Consider the following 22,154-nt stretch of genomic DNA (forward strand, 5'->3'; position numbering starts at 1 on the left):
TTTTATAGAAAATCTTCTTTCATAATTGCAATTTTTGCTTTTAAAGTGCTTATTTATTTTTGTTTTGTGGAAATTTTTAAATTGTTCATGGAAATTTTGTTTTATTTGTGGAAATTTTATATTTATTTATTGCTCATACCCTGATTTCTTTAATGGCAATTTTCAATTTTTTATGGGAATTTTCTAATTTTTTAGTGGGAGTATTTATTTTAATCCAGTCTCAGGGCTGAGGTAAAAACTTCGCTGTCGAGATGACTGGTCTTCCACCCACGGGCCTGCTAGGGATCCTTCGTCCTCGGATGCCGCACACCATAATTGGTCTTAGCGAGCTGTTAAATGATTATTATGGGTGTAGCCCTCATCCACCCTCCAGTTTATGTCTATTGCCAGACCAGGACTGACAAAACGTTACGTCAATACATGACTCAAACTAATTCTTACGGAATGTGTTAGTGTAACAAATTGATGCTTGACGATATTATTGAATGAAAATTTCACGCTCAAGTTGTTTATTGGACCTGCGCTGCTGTTTGCAAAGATTTGCATTGGCAAACAGAGCATCAGCAATGCAAAAGCATCAGCATTGAGATGTCCAATGTTAAAGCAGATACACAAGCTTCGTGAGAATCGCGTGCGCTAAATTTTATGCGCGCGTATCAATTTTTGCTCAATCTCATCCTTTTTTGTACGCGTGCTAGATGTCTGCTTATTAAAATTATATGTGACTTCGGATTGATCGTGAGGTACTAGGCACACTAACATGGGTTACTGGAAACTTAATAACTTCCAGACTATATCTAATACAGGCACAGGTGATACAGGCATTTTTTTCTTCTAAAATACCAAATATTGAAAGCATTGCTAAATGTAAGAATAGGGATATTTCATGAAATCCTCCATCTTATTTGACAATATTTTTTTAAATGATTCCATCATCTGCGGTAAGCTCACATAATAATTGGAACCTTTTGCAAGCAGCCTCCAACGCAGTTCTGAAAAGTGTAACAGCAGCGCACGTAATCGCTTGTCTTATTAAATAGATTTAGTTCAACATGACAATCATATTCCCACGTATTTGCGTGTTGTTAGACATGCATTTGCGATAAGTTTTTAAACATACGCATTAAAGGCTGAATTGATTAAAACAAATTTCTCTATAAGTCAATTATTCCAGATTCTGCTGATGATGCAACAATGTATCCTAAATTCACAAAACTACCATGGATTGTGTACAGTATTCCACAAAGCTATTGAACTCATAGCCGTACGTTTATCGAATGAGTCGTTTAGTAAGATTTCGATTTCCTGAAGCACCAGGACCGGTTTCAATAGTGAAGATTTTATCATACAGCTAAGTCTTGACAATAATTAATTATGAATTCAAATAAATAAATAGCACTTGATCATTATCACCTTGTGAATATTATAAATAGTATACCCTACGAGCTCGAAATGATACAAATTGACTGTATGTAATTGCAGTATTGTTGCACGCAATAATTCGTCTAATAACATATATCGTCTGTAATGATGGTAATCACAGTTTGCACATTACTATCTTCCCACGGAATTAGGTGCTGTTAACCGTCAGGGACACGCACGGTTCTGAAATGTATAACACCGTGAAGCAGATTTGTGATACACAAAGCACGGACGTGACTAGAGGTGTGATCCTGGGCAATGCAAGTCCCGGAAGAAGCTTTCAGCAGACACAACGATTGATTTCAAATGTAGCTTTCATAAGAAGTGAGAAGTACATTCCATTCAATGGTCGTACTGCTAAAGTCGGTGAACAAGCTTTGAAGTCGGAAAGTTCATTCTTGAAAAAAGTTGAAAGTTGAAAAAAGTTCACATTTCCTTACTTTAAAGTAGGATTGAATATTCTTCATGACGTTACTACATTTTCAGCTACAACAAATCACATTTGTCATGAATATTCATATAATAATGTTATAAAAACAAAGTGTCCTGTCGTTAGTACCGATATCCCAACCGAAAATTCAATAGCTCTGCTATAATATGAACAGGAACCAACAATCTTCTTCTTATTCAACGGCTCTACATATCAACTGATACTTGGCCTGCTTTTCAACTTAGTTTTCTATAAGCATTTCCTCAGTTATTAATTGAAAGCTTTTCTATGCCTAGAATCGAGCTCGCCATCATCGGATTGGCAATCCTACGCCTTTGCTCGCAAGGCTATTGGAAATCCCAGTAGCCATCAATAATGGGAGCAAAATAAAATTTCCAGAAAGAAATCAAAATGTTCCAAGGAAAGATACAAAATTTCTATAAATAAATCAACATCAGCAATAAACTTCCCATAAAATAAATATTTTTTTCCACAAAAATTAAAAAAATCCAAGCAATAAAAAATAAGGAAATTTCCATAAACAATACAAAAAAGCATTCAACTTGCATTGCACTATGGTCCAGGATTCAGATTTACGCGGAAAGATGAATTTTACGCCAAAACTATATTTTTTAGAAAAAAATCTTGTTCTACAAAATTGTTCGAAATAGTAAGGCCATCATTATCGTTCTACCAAAAATAGGGTGGCCCATCATAATAAAAAAATTAGAAAATATTTTTTTTATTTCTCAGAATATTGACATGTTATGTTCTACAAAGTTGTAGCGCAGCTTATTCCAATCAATTTTGCTAAAAAAAACTTTTTCTGTAGCTCTTGAGTTGGTTGATTTAGAGCAATTTTACCTAATTGGATTAGGGTGTACCTTAAAAAACAATATTTTTGATCTACTTTTTTTGTTGTAGATTTCTCGAAAAAGTCGTGTTTGGGTGATTTTTAGAGCTCAAAAAAATGCAACTTTTTATTGGTAAATATGGTCAATATCTTTTTCCGATAAAAAGTTATAATCGTTTTTCTGTCAAAATTACATTTTTTTCATAAGTTGATATCTCCGGTTGGGGCAGACCAAAAAAATATATTCACACGGCATCTGAAAGAGGAATTCATATTCTTTATTGTGTCAAAAAATTAGGGATATGTTATTTTTTTAGGGATACGTATCATGTCACCTTCTAAAGACTTTTGGGGCTTTTTAAAACGCGTGTCTTGCCATAAGAATATCGTCTGTATCTTCTTCCGTTGTCGAGTTATAATAATTTATTTAAAAAAACATGATTTTAGTAAAATTGATAAAACTTGAGATAAAAAAATAACATATCTCCAATTTTTTGTCATAATAAAGGATATTATTTTCTCTTTCAAATGCCGTGAAAATATATTTTTTTGGTCTGCCCTAACCGGAGATATCAACTTATGAAAAAAATGTAATTTTGACGGAAAAACGATTATAACTTTTGATGGGAAAAAGATATTGAGCATATTTACCTATCAAAAGTTGCATTTTTTTGAGCTCTAAAAGTCACCTGAACACGACTTTTTCGAGAAATCTACAACAAAAAAAGTAGATCAAAAATACTGTTTTTTTAAGGTACACCCTAATCCAATTAGGTAAAATTGCTCTAAATCAGCCAACTCAAGAGCTACAGAAATTTTTTTTTTAGCGAAATTGATTGGAATAAGCTACGCTACAACTTTGTAGAACATAACATGTCAATATTCCGAGAAATAAAAAAAAATCTAATTTTTTTTAAATGATGGGCCACCCTATTTTTCGGTAGAACCATAATGATGGCCTAACTATTTCGAACAATTTTGTAGAACAACAGTTTTTTCTAAAAAATATAGTTTTGGAGTAAAATGCATCTTTCCGCGTAAATCTGTATCCTGGACCATAGTGCATTGATATGAAAATGCTAATATCATCTTCCAAACCTAGACGTACATGTTCATGATAGAATTAGAGGCGAAAGTATAGAAATGATATTTTCATTAGGATACGGCAGGCATGAAGAATGTTTTTGCCTTTCTCGTATACTAAGTATACGTAAAGGCTATAATTTCACTCCAAAACCAAACTTTTGATAGAAGGCTCGGAGACCCCTAGTGTTATATACCAATCGACTCAGCTCGACGAATTGAGGTGATGTCTGTTTGTGTGTATGTATGTATGTGTGTGTGTGTGTGTATGTGTACAAATTTTGTAGACACACTTTTTGGAACTTAGCATTAACCGATTTACTCGCAACAAGTCGCATTCGACGGGGAATGCGGTCCCATTGTTTGCTATTGAAAATTGGCCTGATCGGACATTGCATTTTGGAATTATTGAAAAATCATTGTTTTTTCCCAAGGGTCCCCCCTTGGAAAAAAAATTTCAAAATCGAAAAAAATTTTTTTTTAAGAATGGTGGGAATGCATAGTAATTAATGCAAAAACATGCAAAATGATAGAAAATATGCGATCTTTCCCCCTAAAGTGCTTTTTTGACCTTTCCTATGTGATTTTTTCAGTACATTTTACGATGCACGAGAAAGGCATCATCGCCGCTAGGTGGATTAATCTGGGTTTTTTTAATAGAAGTCGATTTGAAAGCAAGCGGAGGGAAATATTTGTGATGGCACATATCGCACGACCTTCCTTCTGCTCCCGTATGATAAAATTCGCCATGAAATTCGATAATATGATAAAATTCGCCATTCACGCTAAATGCAAAAACTTTCAATTCGACTCACCTCGTAGAAAATATACACACTGACGAGCACCTGGACGAAGTTGTACAGCACCAGAGTTTTCTGCATCTGGAACGGCTTCCGGTTGGCCATATATTTGGGTCCGAAGTTGAGCACAAAGTACAGATAGCTGGCAATGATCGTTAAGCCGGGCACGGGGGACGAAATCAGCGGCCAGTGGTTCGTCCGCGGATCCGCCAGGTCCGTGAATAAGTAGTCCCAGTAGTTGGCGGACACCGTTCCATTTATCGTCGACGTCATTTCGGTGGTTTAATTTGAGTTTGTCACTCACTGGTAAGGTAGTTTTCTTTGATCGATGGAAGCACGAAGGCTCGTCTTAGCTTAGTCGATAATTTTTGGTTTATTTGCTAACTACGAGTAATTGACATCGGTAACATTAAAGCTGTCTTGTAACATAAACGTGGAAGAATTGGTTGCTTAATTCTGATGCAGCTGGGCCCGTTGGTTATCTGTGGAAGGAGGGGAGAAGGCAAACCCGTTAGTAAATATTCATTTGTCGAAGCAGGAAGATGATGACGGAAATCAGAAATGTGCATGAGCGGAATGTGAGATTTAATATGACAGTCTCCGTTAAAAGTAACTTCCTGAACTAAGACAAGTTTGTTTTCCGCAAAATAGAATTTATGTTAGCAATATTGCTTTCCAAGCAATGAGATGTTGAGGAGCGTCAACCCCCTTAGCGTTTGAGGCGTAAAGACGGGAGTCCTTCAGAATACTAGTTTCGGTTTGCTTTGCTGTGTTATGGAAATAGGAATAGCATGGCAAAGATCTGTGCTAATAGGACGACAGTGACTACTCTCGAAAAGGCATCACAGGCAGATACATACCAATCATAGCCAAGTGCGCTAATGTGGTTGGCATTGAACGGAATACCTACGCCGCCAACCCAGTCAGCGGACCGGCTATCGTTCAAATTAAGCTCGTATGTCTCTCAAAAGGCCGGCCATCGAATGTGTGCTTTTCTGCATCAGACCAGTCAAGAATAAGCAGAATAGACGAACATTTCCTTCGCCTGAATCAGCGTCAAACAAGGAAAAAAACAACACCAGCGACAACGACGACCCACTGTGGGTCAATACATTATTTGAAAAATATTCATGGATAATTAAACTTTCCATAATAAACTGCTTTTTTGATGTCGGATTTTAAACTTTTACTACAAGAAGTTTTTAAGGTTTAAGAAGTTTTATGATCAAATTTCCATAGATGACCCACAGCGGGGCCGCCGGCGGAACAGTTCTGTTTGTATTGCGGTTTCGGCCTATGTGAGAAATCGGTTGATTTATGCGTATGCATGCATGCTCGGTGCATGGTTCGGTAGTGGATAGAAAGACGAAAACGTTTGCGAGTGCAAACAACTTTCAATTAAGTGCCTCGCATTTGGCACTAGTGCGGAGTGGTCAACTCAAGTGGCTGCAGTTTTGGAACTTTGCGCCTTGCCATGCTCGCTGGTTTAGAGGCAAACATGCGTCTCGTGTCTCGGATGTGCTTTCATTGGACGGTTGGGGATTGGGGAAGTATGGCTGACAAGTTCAACGACCTTCGAACGTCAAAAAGTGTTAAATTGTTGAATGGACGGAACAGCGTTTGTTGTTTTGAATATTTTGATAGATAGATTGGCTTGTTCGATCATGGAATTATTTGGCTTGTTGACTTCTATGTTTAAGCCTAATAAAAAACTTGTATCCGGTTCTTTTCGGTATTATAGGTAGAAGCTTGATCACGGCATATTTTTGTTTATTCTTGTCAAGAAATAGTACTTTGACCTCAACAGTAAGGGCGTTGTCAATCTCGATTTGACTCAACTTACTTTTGGAGTTGTCTTACAATCCTTTGCTCATATGTCAAAATGTACCATTTCCACAACGCGTGGTTTGAGTTCTGATGCATTCTACTTTAAAGCTTGCAATTCTTCTATTGAATAGTTAATCTCCTGATTGCAAGGAAGTAAAAAAAATATAGTAAGTCAATCGAATTTTAATTGAACACTCCATTTAGTGTCCACTATTAATTGGATTGGAACTGTTTACAATCATTCAAGCCCTGTTTAAAATATGAAGATGATCAGAAATATCAATAATATTGTCAAGGAACTGAACGAAAAAAGTGTGAAGAATGATTCGAGAATTGATTCTATGCTGTCCAGAAAATATATTTTATGGAGTCAAGCTGCGCTTATTGAGCAGCGACCCGAAAAAGAACTTTTGCAACGGTGTTTCGAGTAAAGCACCTGAATGTGGAACTGACGAGTTTCAGTAAAACAAAATCAAGAGAGAACCAAGAAGTTTATAAACCTGATTTCCAGCAGTCCAAAGTTATCTGGTGTCGGCGTTTTGCAATAACGGGCGACAAAGTTCAGTGGATTAAGATGATGATTCAACCAAGCCACAAAACGGTTATCTTGGAAACCGTTTGCTTACTTATGCCGAATAATCGACTTTTATTTCAGCAGTGTACAAACGTTATTACGCTTTTTGAAAATGTGATGAAAATGTTTGCCAATTCGGAAGAAAAGCTCCACTCCACTGGGAGTTCGACAAGAATTTGTGGATGTTGAGCAAGATTAAGGAGTAGACGAATCACTCGCCGATACGATACTGGCGTGACTGGCCTCTTCTTTATGTTCGTCTGAATGCGTCTTCATCGCACCATAATACGATAATAGTTCAGATTTCCCCAAGTTCGGTGATCTGTTGCAGTTCCATGGAAATCAGTGCGAAATGCTGCAGTTAATGCTGCCTCTAAATAATCTACGACACTGATTGTCAGCAACATCGCTTATCAACGACGCATATTTTTTTCCAATCTCAAGTTCGTTGCTTGTTTTAGGAAGATTCGAACTCCATGGTATGACTGTGTTGAAACGGATGGAGGAAGTAAACAGAAAGAACTTTTTGCAAAAACTGATTACCCACATTAAACTTTTTTTGAATTACATTCTGGATTCCTTTCAGATTTTTTCTTACGAATTTCAGACAGAATCCAGTTTGAATCCACTTCAGATTCCGGTGGGAATTTACTTCGGAATTCTTTTCAGATTCCGGTTGGAATCTACTTCACATTCTTGTCGGAATCATTTTCCGATTCAGATTTTGAAAAGAATCCACTCCGGATTCCAGTTGAAATCTACTCTGGATCTCAGTCGTAGTCCACTCCGCAGTCCGGTAGGAAACTATTTCGGACTCCGAGAGGAATCCACTCCGGATTCTGGTCAAACTTCAAATTTTGGCTACTTTCGAAGCTACTCCGGATTCTGGTTGGAATACAGTGCAGATATCGATCAGGATCTATTCAGATTACAATCTAATTCCTTTTCAGATTACGGTCGGAATCCACTCGTTTCCACCCATTCCAATTAATGATCGGAATCCACTACAGCTTCCACTACAGCTTCCAGTTGAAATCGACTCTGGATACCAGTCGGCATCCATTCCGGATTCTAGTCAGAATCCACTTCGGATTCCAGTGAAATCCACTTCCGATTTCGGTCACAATCCACTCAAGATTGCGTTCAGAATCCACTCAAGATTGCGGTCGGAATCCAGACTCCACCTTTCACATTATTTTCGGATTACGGTCAAACTCCACTGCGGATTACGGTCGGAATCCACTTCGAATTTCGGACGGAATCCACTCCAGATTTTGGTCGAAATACGCTCCGGATTCTGGTCGGAATCCACTTCGGATTCTGGTCGACATTCGCTTTGGATTCCGGTCGTAATCCTTTTCGGATTTCGGTCGGAATATGCTTCGGATTCTGGTCGGAATCCACTTCGAATTCCGGATCATATTCGCTTCCGGACGAAATCCATTCTACATTTCGGTCGGAATCCACTTCAGATTCCGGTCAAAATCCACTCAAGATTTCGGATGAAATTCACTTCGGATTCTGATCGGAGTCCATTCCGGATTTCCGTCGAGATCCACTTCGGATTCTGATCGACATTCGCTTCGGATTCTGCTCGTAATCAGTCGTAAATCAGTTGGAATCCACTCCAGATTCTGATTGAGATTCACTGCAGATTCAGATCGGGTTTCGGTCCGACTCCACTTCAAATTCTGATCGGAGTCCACTACGAATTTTGTTCGGAATACGCTCCAGATTCTGGTCGGAATTCACTTCGAATTCTCATTCATATTCGCGTCCGGACGAAATCCACTCAGAATTTCGGCCGGAATTAACTTCGGATTCCGGTCGAGATTAACTTTTTTTTGGTTGGAATCCAATCCGGATTCTGGTCGGAATCCACTCCTTACGAACGGAATCCGCTTCGAACTCTGGTCGGAATTCACTTGTCTCCACTGAGGATTCCAGTCAGAAGAAACTTTGGATTCTGACCGGATACCACCCCGGATTCTGGTTGGAATCCACTGCAGATGTCGTCCAGAATCTACTCCAGATTACGATTTTAATCCTGTCCAGATTCCGGTCGAAATCAACTCTGGATAACGGTCGGATTGCACTCATGATCACGATCGGAATCCATCCCCGGATTCCGAACAAAACTCGTCACAGATTCATGTCAGAATTCACTCCAGGTTTCGTTCAGAGTCCAATTCAGATTCCGGTCAAAATTTACTCAAGATTGCGGTCATAATCCACTCAATTCACACATTAATTTCGGATACCGTTCGAAATCCACTACACATCCCGCTCAGAATCCACTTTGAATTTCAGTTTGAATTCACTCCGGATTTCGGTTGGAACCCACTCCGGATTTTGATCGGAATACGCTTCGAATTTTGATAGGAATACGCTCCGGATCCTGGTCGGAATCCACTTCAGATTCTGGTCAAAATTCGTTGTGGATTCCGGTCGTAATCCTCTTCAGATCCCAGATTGGAATACGCTCCGGATCCAAGTCGGAATCCACCTCGAATTTCGGTCGGAATCCACTCCAGATTCTGATCGGAATCCACTCCAGCTTCTGACCGGGTTTCAGTCGGATTCTATTTCGGATTCTGGTCGAAATCCTGTTCGTATTTTATTCGGAATCCTTTTCGGATTATTTTCGACATTCGCTTTGGATTCTGGTCGGAATCCACTTCGGATTTCAGTCAGAATCCACTCCAGATTCAGTCGGAATACACTTCTGGTTAACATTCGCTTCGGATTCCGGTAGGAAATCATTTCGGATTCCGGTCGGAAATCATTTCGGATTCCGGGCGAAATTTACTTTTATTCCGGTTGAAATTCACTTCGGATTCTGGTCGGAATCCTCCACATATTCCGGTCAAAATCCACTCAGGATTTCGGTTATTTCATTCGCTTCAGATTCTGGTCGACATTCGCTCTCGATTCCGGTTGTAATCCACTTCGGATTTCTGTCGGAATCAACTCCAGATTCTGATTGGAATCAACTGCAGATTTTGACCGGGTTTCAGTCGGATTCCACTTCGCGTTCTGATCGGAATCCTTTCCGGATTTCTGTCGGTATATACTTCGGATTCTGGTCGGAATCCACTTCAGATTCCGGTCGAAATCCACTCAGGATTTCAGATGAAATGCCCGAAGTGAAGAAGTCCACTCCGAATTTCGATCGAAGTACACTTCGGATTCTGGTCGACATTCACTTCGGATTCCGGTCGGAATTCTCTTCGGGTTCTGTTCGACATTCGCTTCAGATTCCGGCTTTAATCCACTTCGGATTTCAGTCGGAATCCACTCCTGATTCTGACCGGGTTTCGGTCGGATTCCATTTCAGATTCTGATCGGATTCCACTTCGAATTCTGATTGGAATCTTCTCCTGATGTTGGTCGAAATACATTTCAGATTTTGGATAACATTCGCTCCGGATCCACTTAGGATTTCGGTTTATTCATTCGCTGCAGACTATGCTATGGTCGACATTCGCTCCGGATTCCGGTTGTAATTCACTTCGGCTTTCAGTCGGAATCCATTCCAGATTCTGATCGGAGTCCACTTCAGATTTTGACCGGGTTTCGATCGAATTCCACTTCGGATTATGATCAGAATCCTTTCCAGAATTTGGTCGCAATACGCTCCGGATTCTGGTCGGAATTCATTTCAGATTTTGGTTAACATTCGCTTCGAATTCCGGTCAAAATTTACGTCTATTCCGATTCCGTTTTGGATTTCAACGAAATCCTCCTCAGATTCCAGTCAAAATCCACTCAGGATTTCGGATGAAATTCACTTCGGATTCCGGTCGATATTTGCTTCGGATTCCGATCGCAATCCACTTTGGATTTCAGTCAGAAACCACTACAGATTCTGATCAAGATCCATTCCATTTTCTGAGGGATTCAGTCGGATTCCACTTAGGATTCTGATCCGAGTCCACTACGGATTTCAGTTGAAATAAGCTCTAGATTCTGGTCGGAATCTATTCATTCGCTTCGTCAACATTCGCTTCAGATCTCGGTCCACTCCAGATTCTGACCGGGTTTCGGTCGGATTCTGATCGAAATCATCTCCAGATTCTGGTCAGAGTACGCTTTGGATTCTGGTTCACATACGCTTTGGATTCTGGTCGGAATCCGCTTCGGATTCTGGTTCACATTCGCTTCGGACTCCGGTCGGAATTCATTTCGGATTCCTGTCGAAATTTACTTTTATTCCAATTAGAATCCACTCCGGATTCTGGTCGGAATCCTTCTCAGATTCCATTCGAAATGTGGATATCAGTTCAAATTCTCTTCGGATTACGAGAGAATTCCTCTTCGTATTTTTGTCGGAATCCATTCAGGATTTCGGTTGGAACTCACTTCGGATTCGATTGGAATGCACTCCAAATTCCTCTCCGGATTTTGGACGAAATACGCTCCAGATTCTGGTCGCAATCCAATTCGGATTCTGGTTCACATTCGTTTCAGATTCCGTTCGGAATTCAGATTCCAGTCGAAATTTACTTTTATTTCGGTTGGAATCCAATTCGGATTCTGATCGAAATCCTCCTCAGATTCTGGTCGAAATCAGGATTTTGTTTGGATCGCTTCGGAGTCTGAGCGAAATCCAGTCTAGATTTCGATCGGAATACGGCTCCAGATTCTTATCGTAATTCGCTTCGGATTCGTTTCGACACTCGCTTCGGATTTCGGTCGTAATCCACTTCAGGTTTCAGTCGATTTTGACCGTTTTGGTCGGAATATGCTCTGGATTCTGGATGGAATGCACTTCGGATTCTGGTTCACATTCGCTTCGGATTCCGTTCGGAATCTACCCTGAATTCCGATCGGAATGCATCTCGAATTCCAGTCGAAATTTATTGTTATTCTGGTTGCAATCCACTCCGGATTCTTGTCAGAATCCACCTCGGATTCCGGTCGAAATCCACTCATGATTTCGGTTCAAACTTACTTCGGATTACGAGAGAAATCCTTTCTCGGATTTCGGTCGGAATCCACTCAGGATTTCGGTTGGAATTCACTTCGTATTCTGATCGAAGTTCACTCTGGATTTCGGTCGAAATACGCTCAGGACTCTGGCCGGAAGTCACTTCGGATTCTGGTCGACTTTTGGTTCGCATTCCGATCGCAATATACTTCGGATTTTAGTCGGAGTCCACGCTGAATTCCGGTCGCAATTAATCTCGGACTCCGGTTAAAATATATTTTTATTTCGGTTGAAATCCACACAGGTTGAAATTCACTTCGGATTACGAGAAAAATCCACTTCGAATTTCGAACGGAATCCATTCCAGATTCTGATCGAAATTCACTTCGGATTCTGTTCCAAATCCACTTCGGATTCCGGACGGAATATGATCCGGTTTCAAGTCGGAATCCACTTCAAGTTCTGGTCGGAGCCCACTTTAAATTCTAGTCGATATTTGCATCGGATTCGAATCGTAATATAGTCCGGATTCCAGTCGGAATCCACTCCGGATTTCGGCTGGAATTCACTTCGGATTTCAGTTCGGCATTCAATCCGGATTTCGATCGGAATCCTCTTCGGGTTCTAGGCGGAATCCACTTCGGATTCTGGTCCACATGCGCTTCGGATTCTGGTCGAAATTCACTCCCCTAGTTTTGATTCCGGTCGGTATTTTGGTCAAAATTCATTTTTACTCGAGTAAGAATCCAGTCCGGACATTCACAAGTGCTTCGGATTCCGGTCGGAATCCATTTTGGATTCCGGTCGAAATTTACTTTTATTCCGGTTGGAATCCACTTCGGATTTCGGTCGGAATCCATTCTAGATTCTGATAGGAATCCACTCCTGATTCCAGTTGGAATTTACTACAGATTTCGTTCGGAATCCACTCCGGATTCCAGTCGGAGTTCACTCCGGATTCCTATTAGAATCCACTCCGGATTCCGATCGGAACCAACTTCAGATTCCAGTTTGAATCCACTTTCCATCCCGGTTGGAGTCCGCTTCGGATTAGAGGATTGTGGTCAGAATCCACTTCTGATTTGGATTCGGACTCCGATCGGAGTTCACTTGAGATTTCTATCGGAATAGACTTCGGATTTCTGTCAGAATACACTTCGGAATGTGATCGATACATGCTAAGGCTCAGCTACTCAAAATTGAGTCGAATTCAACTAATTACAACTTACAAGGAAATGTGTAAACTGAATTTGAGTCGACTATACTTCTTACGTCCTATACAAAATTATGTATATGACGTTTTAATCTTGTTTTGGATGAAAAGTATTAGGGGAACTGTACCAGTTTTGGCCATGATCCTAATTTGACCAGTTTCTCGCATAACTTCAATAATATTTAAAGCAATTTTTACCTTGATAGAAACTGACTTTGGATTGGACTGGAAATCGGTATTAAACTTCGGATTCATGTCGGAATATACTTTGGATAGCTCAAGCTCTATTTGGCAAAATGTCGAATGTCGAATGTCGCAGCAAAGAATTCTCTCCGTTGATTTCTCCTCTTTTGAATAGAAGTGACAATCAGAGGGTGTCTCTGCAGTTTATTTCCTATCGTCAGAGGAGATAAACCACAAATAAATCAGCTGCTGCTAACTTTTATTTAAAAAAGATGAATTTGACGAAGAGAATCCTCTCTTGCGAAATTCGCCCTTATACCCGCTATAGCTTGGACTGTTGAAATCCAATTCGGTTCCCAGTCGGGATTAACTTCGAATTCTAGTCCGATCCATTTCGGATTTTCGCTTTGAATAACAATCAGAAACCTTATCGGATTTCCTCCCAAGTCCACTTAGAATTCCAGTAGGAATGCAATCCGGACTCCAGCTGAAATCTGCTCTAAAGAATCCACTTCGGTTTAATGTCAGAAACTATTTTGGATTCCGGACATCAATCGGAATCCATTTTGGATTTTTTTTCGAAATTCTCTTCGGGTTCCACTCGGAATACATTTTGGACCCCAGTAGGAATGAGGTCTGAATTTCATTCACACTTCATTCTGGATTGTATTCGGATTTATTTTTTAATTTTATCATTTTTTTTATATAAATTAGGGGGAATGACGGCTTTGGCAGGTTTTGTTCTATTATTGGCAGGGGGGTTTTTATGACTGATTATGCTCAAATTTGGCCTAAACATTCTTTGCATATCAAAGTATACTGTGGCCAAATTTCGTAAAGTTTGATCGACAAAAACTCCCCTGTCAATAATAGAACAAAACCTGCCAAAGCCGTCTTTTCCCCTACATGAATTAAGTAAGTATTGTTATTGTGTTTTTTATAATATTTTTATGTTCATCACTTGATTCTATTTGGAGTCCACTCTGGTTTTCATTCAGAAAACGGAATTCCTAGGTGCCTTGATTATATGGGATGATGTGATCGTGACTAACTTCTCAGCGGTTTTTCACTGAGCTGTCTTCATCTGAAAAGTCGAAAAAACAAAAAATTTCGTTTGTCTGTTAATGAGCTGGATGAGTACTGCTCGTTAACAAAACCCAGTTCAGCATTTCAAACATCATTTTGAACCGAAAATTTCAAGATCTTTAGTGCTGAAAGTCCCTTAAATAAAAATCAAATCTTAAATAATAATCTTAACACTGTTAGCAAATGAATTTAAATTTGATCAAGTCGATCTTGTTTAAAATCTCTTTATTTGCGAGGAAGCTGGCCTATTTTTTTTGGCAAACAAGTTGAAGAACTTCTGATTCTAAAGAGTTTTGATTAATCTCTGATAAGCAATAGAAAACAATTTTCACTCTCAAAAACAATTATAATCCTCTATGTGGAAACCAAATAAATTGGAACAAATTCTTGCTTAATTTTTTAAAAGGACCTAAGTAACATTGTTTTCATGAATTAATTTGAGTACTGCAATCAAAAGCTTTCATGTTTTCCTGTTGATTGCGCTATTCAAATTAATTCATGAAAAAAATGTTACTTAGGTCCTTTTGAAAAGTTAAGCGAGATTTCTAATTCTAGTAAAAAAAATAGAGATGACTTTTGAAGTACAGTAAAGGAGTGTAACAATTGAAGTAGGTGTCAAATCGCTTCAGATGAAAATGAACGAAGATGGCGCTTCAAATGAAGATAAATGAAACTAAACACACTTATTTGCATTTCTCTACAGAAGGGAAGGCGTCAAAATCCAAACAAATCACTTTTCATCTGTCGCACATATCAGTTATTTGATTGTTTTATAGAAATATATGAAAAAAATTTCTTATTCTTCTTCTTTTGTACAGACCCCATTCGATCATGGCAACGAAGCCATTCGATTTTGTCAATAAAGTCATTCGATTTTGAAAAAGGTTATTAGGGAAGCTCGAACTGAAATCGATATAAAGTGCGACGCTGCAATCAATTATATGTTTGACAGGTCGAAAATAAAACCCGAGCGAGATCGTGCAGGTTCGCCCAGTATTATATATTTATATTGTTTATATCTCATGCCGACCATACCGAATCAAATGCTTTGGACCATGCAGAACATTTTAAAGTGATGCAATAATGCAAACTAAATCTAAAACCAATCTTAAGTCGATGATGAGTTTCAAGAATTTATTGGCTGTCATTGATCTTAACAATAGTCTGATTCTATCTAACAAGGCTATTTTCTTACTAAAGTATGAGAATTCACAAAATAATGTCATTCAACATAGTAAACATTCCTTCTATTCAACATGTTCGTGATTGCAAAAATTATTCACAGCGTGATAATCCATAATCAATTTAATAAAACGTGGTCCTACTTCAATCGCAACCTGCTCGTCTTGTGCACCTGCACTTCCTCTACATAGCGATCGGTACGGCGCGGCGGCATCATTCCACTTGTCGCCTAATGTCATCCGTATGTTCACGATCACTTTTTCACATTTGACCCACCATCAAACGGTAGGCAAAGCGGCAATAAACAGCCATAAGCCCGCAGTAAACACACAAACGGTCACGACTTCGGCTTCACATCTCATATTCACGACCGGCCGGTACGGTGGTGGTGTGGCGCGCGACCATTTCAATGTCATAACATCGTCATAAGCCATGATTTGTCCGGCGTAAGTACCTTTGCGCAGATCATTAGATCATAGGCTGCCTCAAGAAAGACGGTCAAACATTGTGTAGGTACCCACGCCGGAGCACAACACTACCGCAGGCACAGGTGAGGTGGTGAGTGCACTTTATTAGTCGGATCGCCGGAAGAGCTCCCGCAAAGCTGTCGGTTGATACAACTGGCAATTGGACAGGGTTGAAGCGCACTGGCCTGTAAGTCAGGTGCACTAATGAACAGTGATCGCACAAATCAATGACTTCGAGAGTTAGGGCTTAGAACAAATTAAACCTTATGAAACAATAAATTTATTACAACTCTGAAGATCCTTACCGGTAATTGGATTACGGCCCCGCATTTGAGGGGTGATTGATTCGACGACTGCCACGCATTGAAGCACTGTGATCGACCGGCACGGTATGGCGCTTGGCGGCAGCAACGGTGGCTATTACCAATGGGCATGGGAGCATAGATTCGAACAAATGCCCACATTCCGAAGCTGCGCGCGCACGCCGTTACTCAGCGCTGGCTGACTGCCGCCGTCGCCGGTCGAGATATGGTTCCACATATTATCGTAAATAAACGCTCGCCAATAGGAACTGGTTATGTTGCAATGCATTTCGATTCGTGAGCACCGTTTGAAGTATTTGAATATGTACTTAGTTACAGTGCTTACACCGTAAATGTCAACAAAACTTCAAGGTTAGGTGTATGTAGGTGAATGCAAAGGAACGGTTCAATCCACCTTGTGGTCGTGGTACTTTTTCTCACAAATGAAACCAACAACAATGCTTTGGTTAAATGGCGAGGAGATCAAATCAGTCGTGATGAACACGGTCGTGGTTTAAATAAGGTTCACTAATTTCGAAAGATGCGATTTCCATAAATTCAGACTGAGTAATATACATGAAATTTTCTGGTTCCAACTCAGGTGGATAAAAATTTCCCATTTTTTATTCTAACCATTTTTGGCCACGGTGACCAGTTAGAACAAACAGTTGTCTCACAGAAACTTTTTTCACAAACTCATTAAAAGAATGCCACAATATTATCGTTGGCGGTGTGATAGATGTTTTAGACGACGGTGGCAACGTGACGATGTAAATCAGCTTGTGAGATTTTTTATAGGTTCAGGTTAATAAAATAAATGATTTCATATACGACTTTATATGAGTATCAAAACATTTTAGGGCCGGCTAGGGTATGGAATTATAAATTCTTGTTCACATGAATAGAAACTCAGGATTAATCCAAGTTGATGATGCTATGTTTTCCCTGTTCTCCTGTGAATTAGCATTCACACTTGATTTTCGATTCCGGATATAAACGACGACGATAAATTCATGAGCGCTATGTCGCCGAATAATTTCATTTTACATATTTATTTATTTTAAATATTAATATATTTACAGAATTATTTAAAATTCCGCTGAAGAGAAGCGTTTCCGGAAAAGTAGCCATTTCCAAATTTTTGTCTAAACTTCTTTAAAACCCCATATTATACGAAACTTTGGAACAAAAAAATGTGTTTTAATCATTCTCAACTTACTCTGGATCGACCTGTTCATGTCGGCCAGAATCCGGAGGGGCTACCAAATGAACATTTTGAGCTACTGCGTTTAAACATATCCTCCCACTTCGGACTTTGAACATTATTTTAAGAAATGACGATCAAATTACTGATTTCTCGCTTAACTTTTCAAAAGGTCCTAAGTAACAATTTTTCATGAATCAATTTGAATACTGCAATCAATAGCTTTTATTGCTCTGTTGATTGCGCTATTCAAATAAATTCATGAAAAAAATGTTACTTAGGACCTTTTGAAAAGTTATGCGAGATTTATAGTTACACGCAGTGTTGTCCTACACTCAGGGCAAACAATTCTGCTCACTTATTTTACTCCATCTAAACGGTTTTATAGTCTTAACTAAGTAAGTTCAACTAATATAGGGATACTTTTCTAGATGTCATGTCAAACTGTCAAAAAATGCACGCCATAGCCACAGAAGCGTGCGCACTCAAAATACACTTCAGTGTATATTCAACGCGCGTGCTCCTGTGGCTCTGGTGTGCATTATTTTTATAGTTTGACATGGCATCTAGAAAATTGAAATATCACTCTATTGGTTAAGACTACAAAATCATTCAGATGGAGTAAAATCAAAGAGCAAATTTTTTTGTCCTGAGTGTAGGACAACACTGGTTACAATGTCAGTCAGAATCGTTTTGTCAATATCGGGCAACATCCAGAGTGTCCTACCGAATTGGCCTATCCCCAATTGAGTCCTAGTAGCAGTCATCACGAAGTGTTCATTACGTAAACTCTTTGGCGATAAAACCTAGTGGCTTCAATGAGGTGGCTCAAAAAACACTTTTTCAAATTTTTTGATGGGCCGAGGTTTTTTTAGGCAAAGATATTAGCATTTTACGGGAGTGTTGTTGGGGTGAATTTATTTCTTTTCAAAGGTAAAAGGAACGAAATTTGCTCAAACCCCACTTCAGAGAAATGCTAATGACTTAGTCGGGCAAACTCTAATCTTCTCGCGGGTTTCTTCATAACATTCTGTATTAAATTCTTCAAGTTCTGAATGAGTATCATAGTTCTTCATCGTAAGTTGTGCCGTCCAACTGCAATTCACTGTTTTTGGATGTTTCTGCATACATTTTTGCATATAAACTTCCAACGAGTTTAGCACCGGCCCATCAAAAAATTGAAAAAAGTTTTTCCCATACTAATTTGAGCCACCCTAGGCTTCATAGAGACTCCATTTCTGGCATGAACCATCCCGTTGGCAACGCATCCACGTGTGCATTTAAAGTAGTTTCAGCTTCAGGTACGCTTTAAATAAAGAGGAAGGGCAGTCAATATTATCGCTAAATGCATGAGGGATGGAGGTAATCATAGATACAATTTTAGCGTTAAGTATTTGTGAAGAGATCCTGGATTCAGTAAACAGAGGAAATCCAGATATATGTCCAACGATACTTTTGGAGGTGTGTGACATCGATCAGCGTAGGGGAAGTGGGGGTAGCACGCCCATAGGGGTTAAAACGCGCCACCCCTGAATAAGGTTAAATATCCCCATTTTGATTATTTTCAATAGTCTATACGATAAAGCAATGAAAAATATTGCCATTGGATACATATATTTCATGATTTTTCTCTAGTTATACATGAAAAACTCGAAAAACGATTTTTGCGTGTTTTGATGCAATTCTAGCTCGGTGGAATTTAGTCTTTCTGTCGCTGTTATACATTGATACATTAATAATTGAGCCATGAGCCATGCTGCTTACTCGTGTTCTTTATGTTCCACACGAAATCGTCGTCAAAAATGGTTTTAAAACGATTTTATGGGCCTTCAAACTTGAGGTCGGTGTGGGGCATTACGCCCATGCTCATTTCTGTATGACCGAAACAGCTGAAACATTCGGTGAATTGCTTTAATGTAGGCAATTAAAAGAAAAATCAGTACGATAAGCACATGCGCGTTTTAACCCATCCACTGGCGCATCTCACCCCGCATGGTTTCAAAATCATTTTTTTTCGGGTGCTTTTTAAAAATCAAATTTCTGTGCAATAAAATGGACAATTAGATATCTGTTATCGGTAGTCAGTCGCAGATATGCTGTTCTTCAGTATGCGCTGATGAAAACTGGCTGAAATGGTGGTTTTCATTGATAAAAATGGCATTTTCCTTAACGTAGGCGTCCTACCCGGTGTGGAAATTAATTACTATGTCTGAAACTTGATTATGCATATGTACAACATGTGATAGATTTAGTTCGGAAAAGGTATTGGAGGGTAACCGCCCCTTCGGTGGGGTTTGATCCCACGACCCCACGACGACTGGGGTCGTGGGATCAAACCCCACCGAAGGGGCGGTTACCCTCCAATACCTTTTCCGAACTAAATCTATCACATGTTGTACATATGCATAATCAAGTTTCAGACAGTTGGCCCATGATTCTTCACGTTTGAACCAATTTACTTCTTCTTCTTCTTCTTCTTCTTATTGGCATTACATCCCCACACTAATCTTAACCTATTTTATACTAAGGGTACAAGGAGTTAATCGTTGCAATAGAAGATTGCAACGATTTTTGTCTAAAATTGGAAATTATTTTGTTGGACATTTGTTGCAATGTCTCAATATTAGAAATTCTATGAAGTTCATTGGTACTATACCACGGAGGCAACTTCAGAATCATTTTCAGAATTTTATTTTGAATCCTCTGAAGTGTCTTCTTTCTGGTATTGCAGCAACTAGTCCATATTGGCACAGCATACAACATGGCAGGTCTAAAAATGTGTTTGTAAATCAAAAGTTTGTTCTTAAGACAAAGTTTTGATTTTCTGTTTATAAGTGGATATAGATACTTAATATATTTGTTACATTTGGCTTGAAGGCCTTCAATGTGACTTTTAAAAGTTAATTTTTGATATAGCAGAAGTCCTAAATAATTAGCTTCGCTAGACCAATTAATTGGAACCCCATTCATAGTGACAATATGTCTGCTAGAAGGTTTCAAATAAGAAGCTCTCGGCTTATGTGGGAAAATTATAAGCTGAGTTTTGGCAGCATTCGGGGAAATTTTCCATTTTTGCAAGTAAGTGGAGAAAATATCCAAACTTTTTTGCAATCTACTACAAATGACACGAAGGCTACGACCTTTGGCTGAGAGACCTGTGTCATCTGCAAACAAAGATTTTTGACACCCTGGTGGTAAATCAGGTAAGTCAGAAGTAAAAATGTTATACAAAATGGGCCCCAGTATGCTGCCTTGGGGGACACCAGCCCTTACAGGTAATCTATCAGATTTAGAATTCTGATAGTTTACCTGCAGTGAGCGATCTGATAAATAATTTTGGATCAGTTTAATAATGTACAGAGGAAAATTAAAATTCATCAATTTTACAATCAAACCTTCATGCCAAACACTGTCAAATGCTTTCTCTATGTCAAGAAGAGCAACTCCAGTCGAATATCCTTCAGATTTGTTGAGCCGAATTAAGTTCGTAACTCTTAATAACTGATGAGTGGTTGAATGCCCATGGCGAAAACCAAATTGCTCATCAGCAAAAATAGAATTGTCATTAATATGAACCATCATTCTATTTAAAATAATCTTTTCAGTTCTTACTTCTGATCAATATCTTCTCACATATAAGTCTTAATTTAACTATGAGAAGCGAGAAATGAAAAATGGGAAAAGAAAATTAACAAACTCGCTCTTGACTTTTTATTTCCCACTGCTTATTTAACAGCACTGTTCATTCGTCAGTACAAATAACAACACACTTTAAACTAAGATATACATCTACTCTCCGTAACTTTTGCATAATTTGTGATGTTAGGTGTCTTTTTATCCTGAAGCAAATCCACCAAATATTTTTCTATCAAAAAACATGTTTGGCTCAATTTGAAATGGCCAATTTTATCAAACTACCTGTTAGGTCGACTGCATTTTTTGGTCATATAATTTGTTTAAGCAAATAACTTTTTTGGTCAAATGATCTGTTAGGTCGACCGACATTCAAGCCCAAGTTTACTCGCTGTAACGACTTGCTCTTATCAGCCAAATGACATTTGTAGCCCAGTTGTTCAGCTTAATGATTTGTCAGCAAAACAACTTTGGACCTGATGAACTTAGGCCAAAATACTTTCGGCCGAATGCTTTTACAGTGAGCTCTCCCCAACTCTATGTTCTGTAACTCGATATTTTCCCTTACTCGATGAAATTCGAAGTCCCTTGAATCTAGCATACTGCGCTCCCTCCGTAAGTCGATATCTCTTTTACCCGATATTCTCTAAGACGGAAAAGTTTTCCAATTCATTTTCACCTCGCTAACTCGATGTTGTCAGAAACAGTTACATGCACGATAATTGAAGCGGAAGTGAGAAATGACAAGTGAGAAGTTTGAAATAATAAATAGAAGTGAGATGTGAAAGTTAGAAATGACAGATGAGAAATTCGAAGTGAGAAGTGCGAAGTGAGTATAAATGTGAGTAATGGGAAATGAGAAATGAGAAGTTATAAATTCGATGTGCTGAGTGAATAGTGAGAAGTGAAAAGTGAGAAGTAAAAAGTGAAAATTAGAAAAGAGAAGTGAGACGTGCGAAGTGAGA

At 39.0% G+C, this 22,154-nt stretch overlaps 1 protein-coding gene across 3 annotated transcripts in view; it reads right to left on the minus strand.

Annotated features, from left to right (window-relative positions):
- The window catches only part of LOC134213553 (elongation of very long chain fatty acids protein AAEL008004), a 99,594-nt gene that overhangs the window by 13,953 nt on the left and 63,487 nt on the right, over positions 1-22,154 (minus strand). For all 3 annotated transcript variants that reach the window (XM_062692701.1, XM_062692702.1, XM_062692703.1), the window contains one exon: positions 4,604-5,070. In XM_062692701.1, the coding sequence (XP_062548685.1) occupies positions 4,604-4,861 (258 nt within the window). In that variant the 5' untranslated portion in view covers positions 4,862-5,070. The remainder of the gene's footprint in view (positions 1-4,603; positions 5,071-22,154) is intronic.

The sequence above is a fragment of the Armigeres subalbatus genome, chromosome 2 (assembly GCF_024139115.2).
Source record: "Armigeres subalbatus isolate Guangzhou_Male chromosome 2, GZ_Asu_2, whole genome shotgun sequence".
Classification (NCBI taxonomy): domain Eukaryota; kingdom Metazoa; phylum Arthropoda; class Insecta; order Diptera; family Culicidae; genus Armigeres; species Armigeres subalbatus.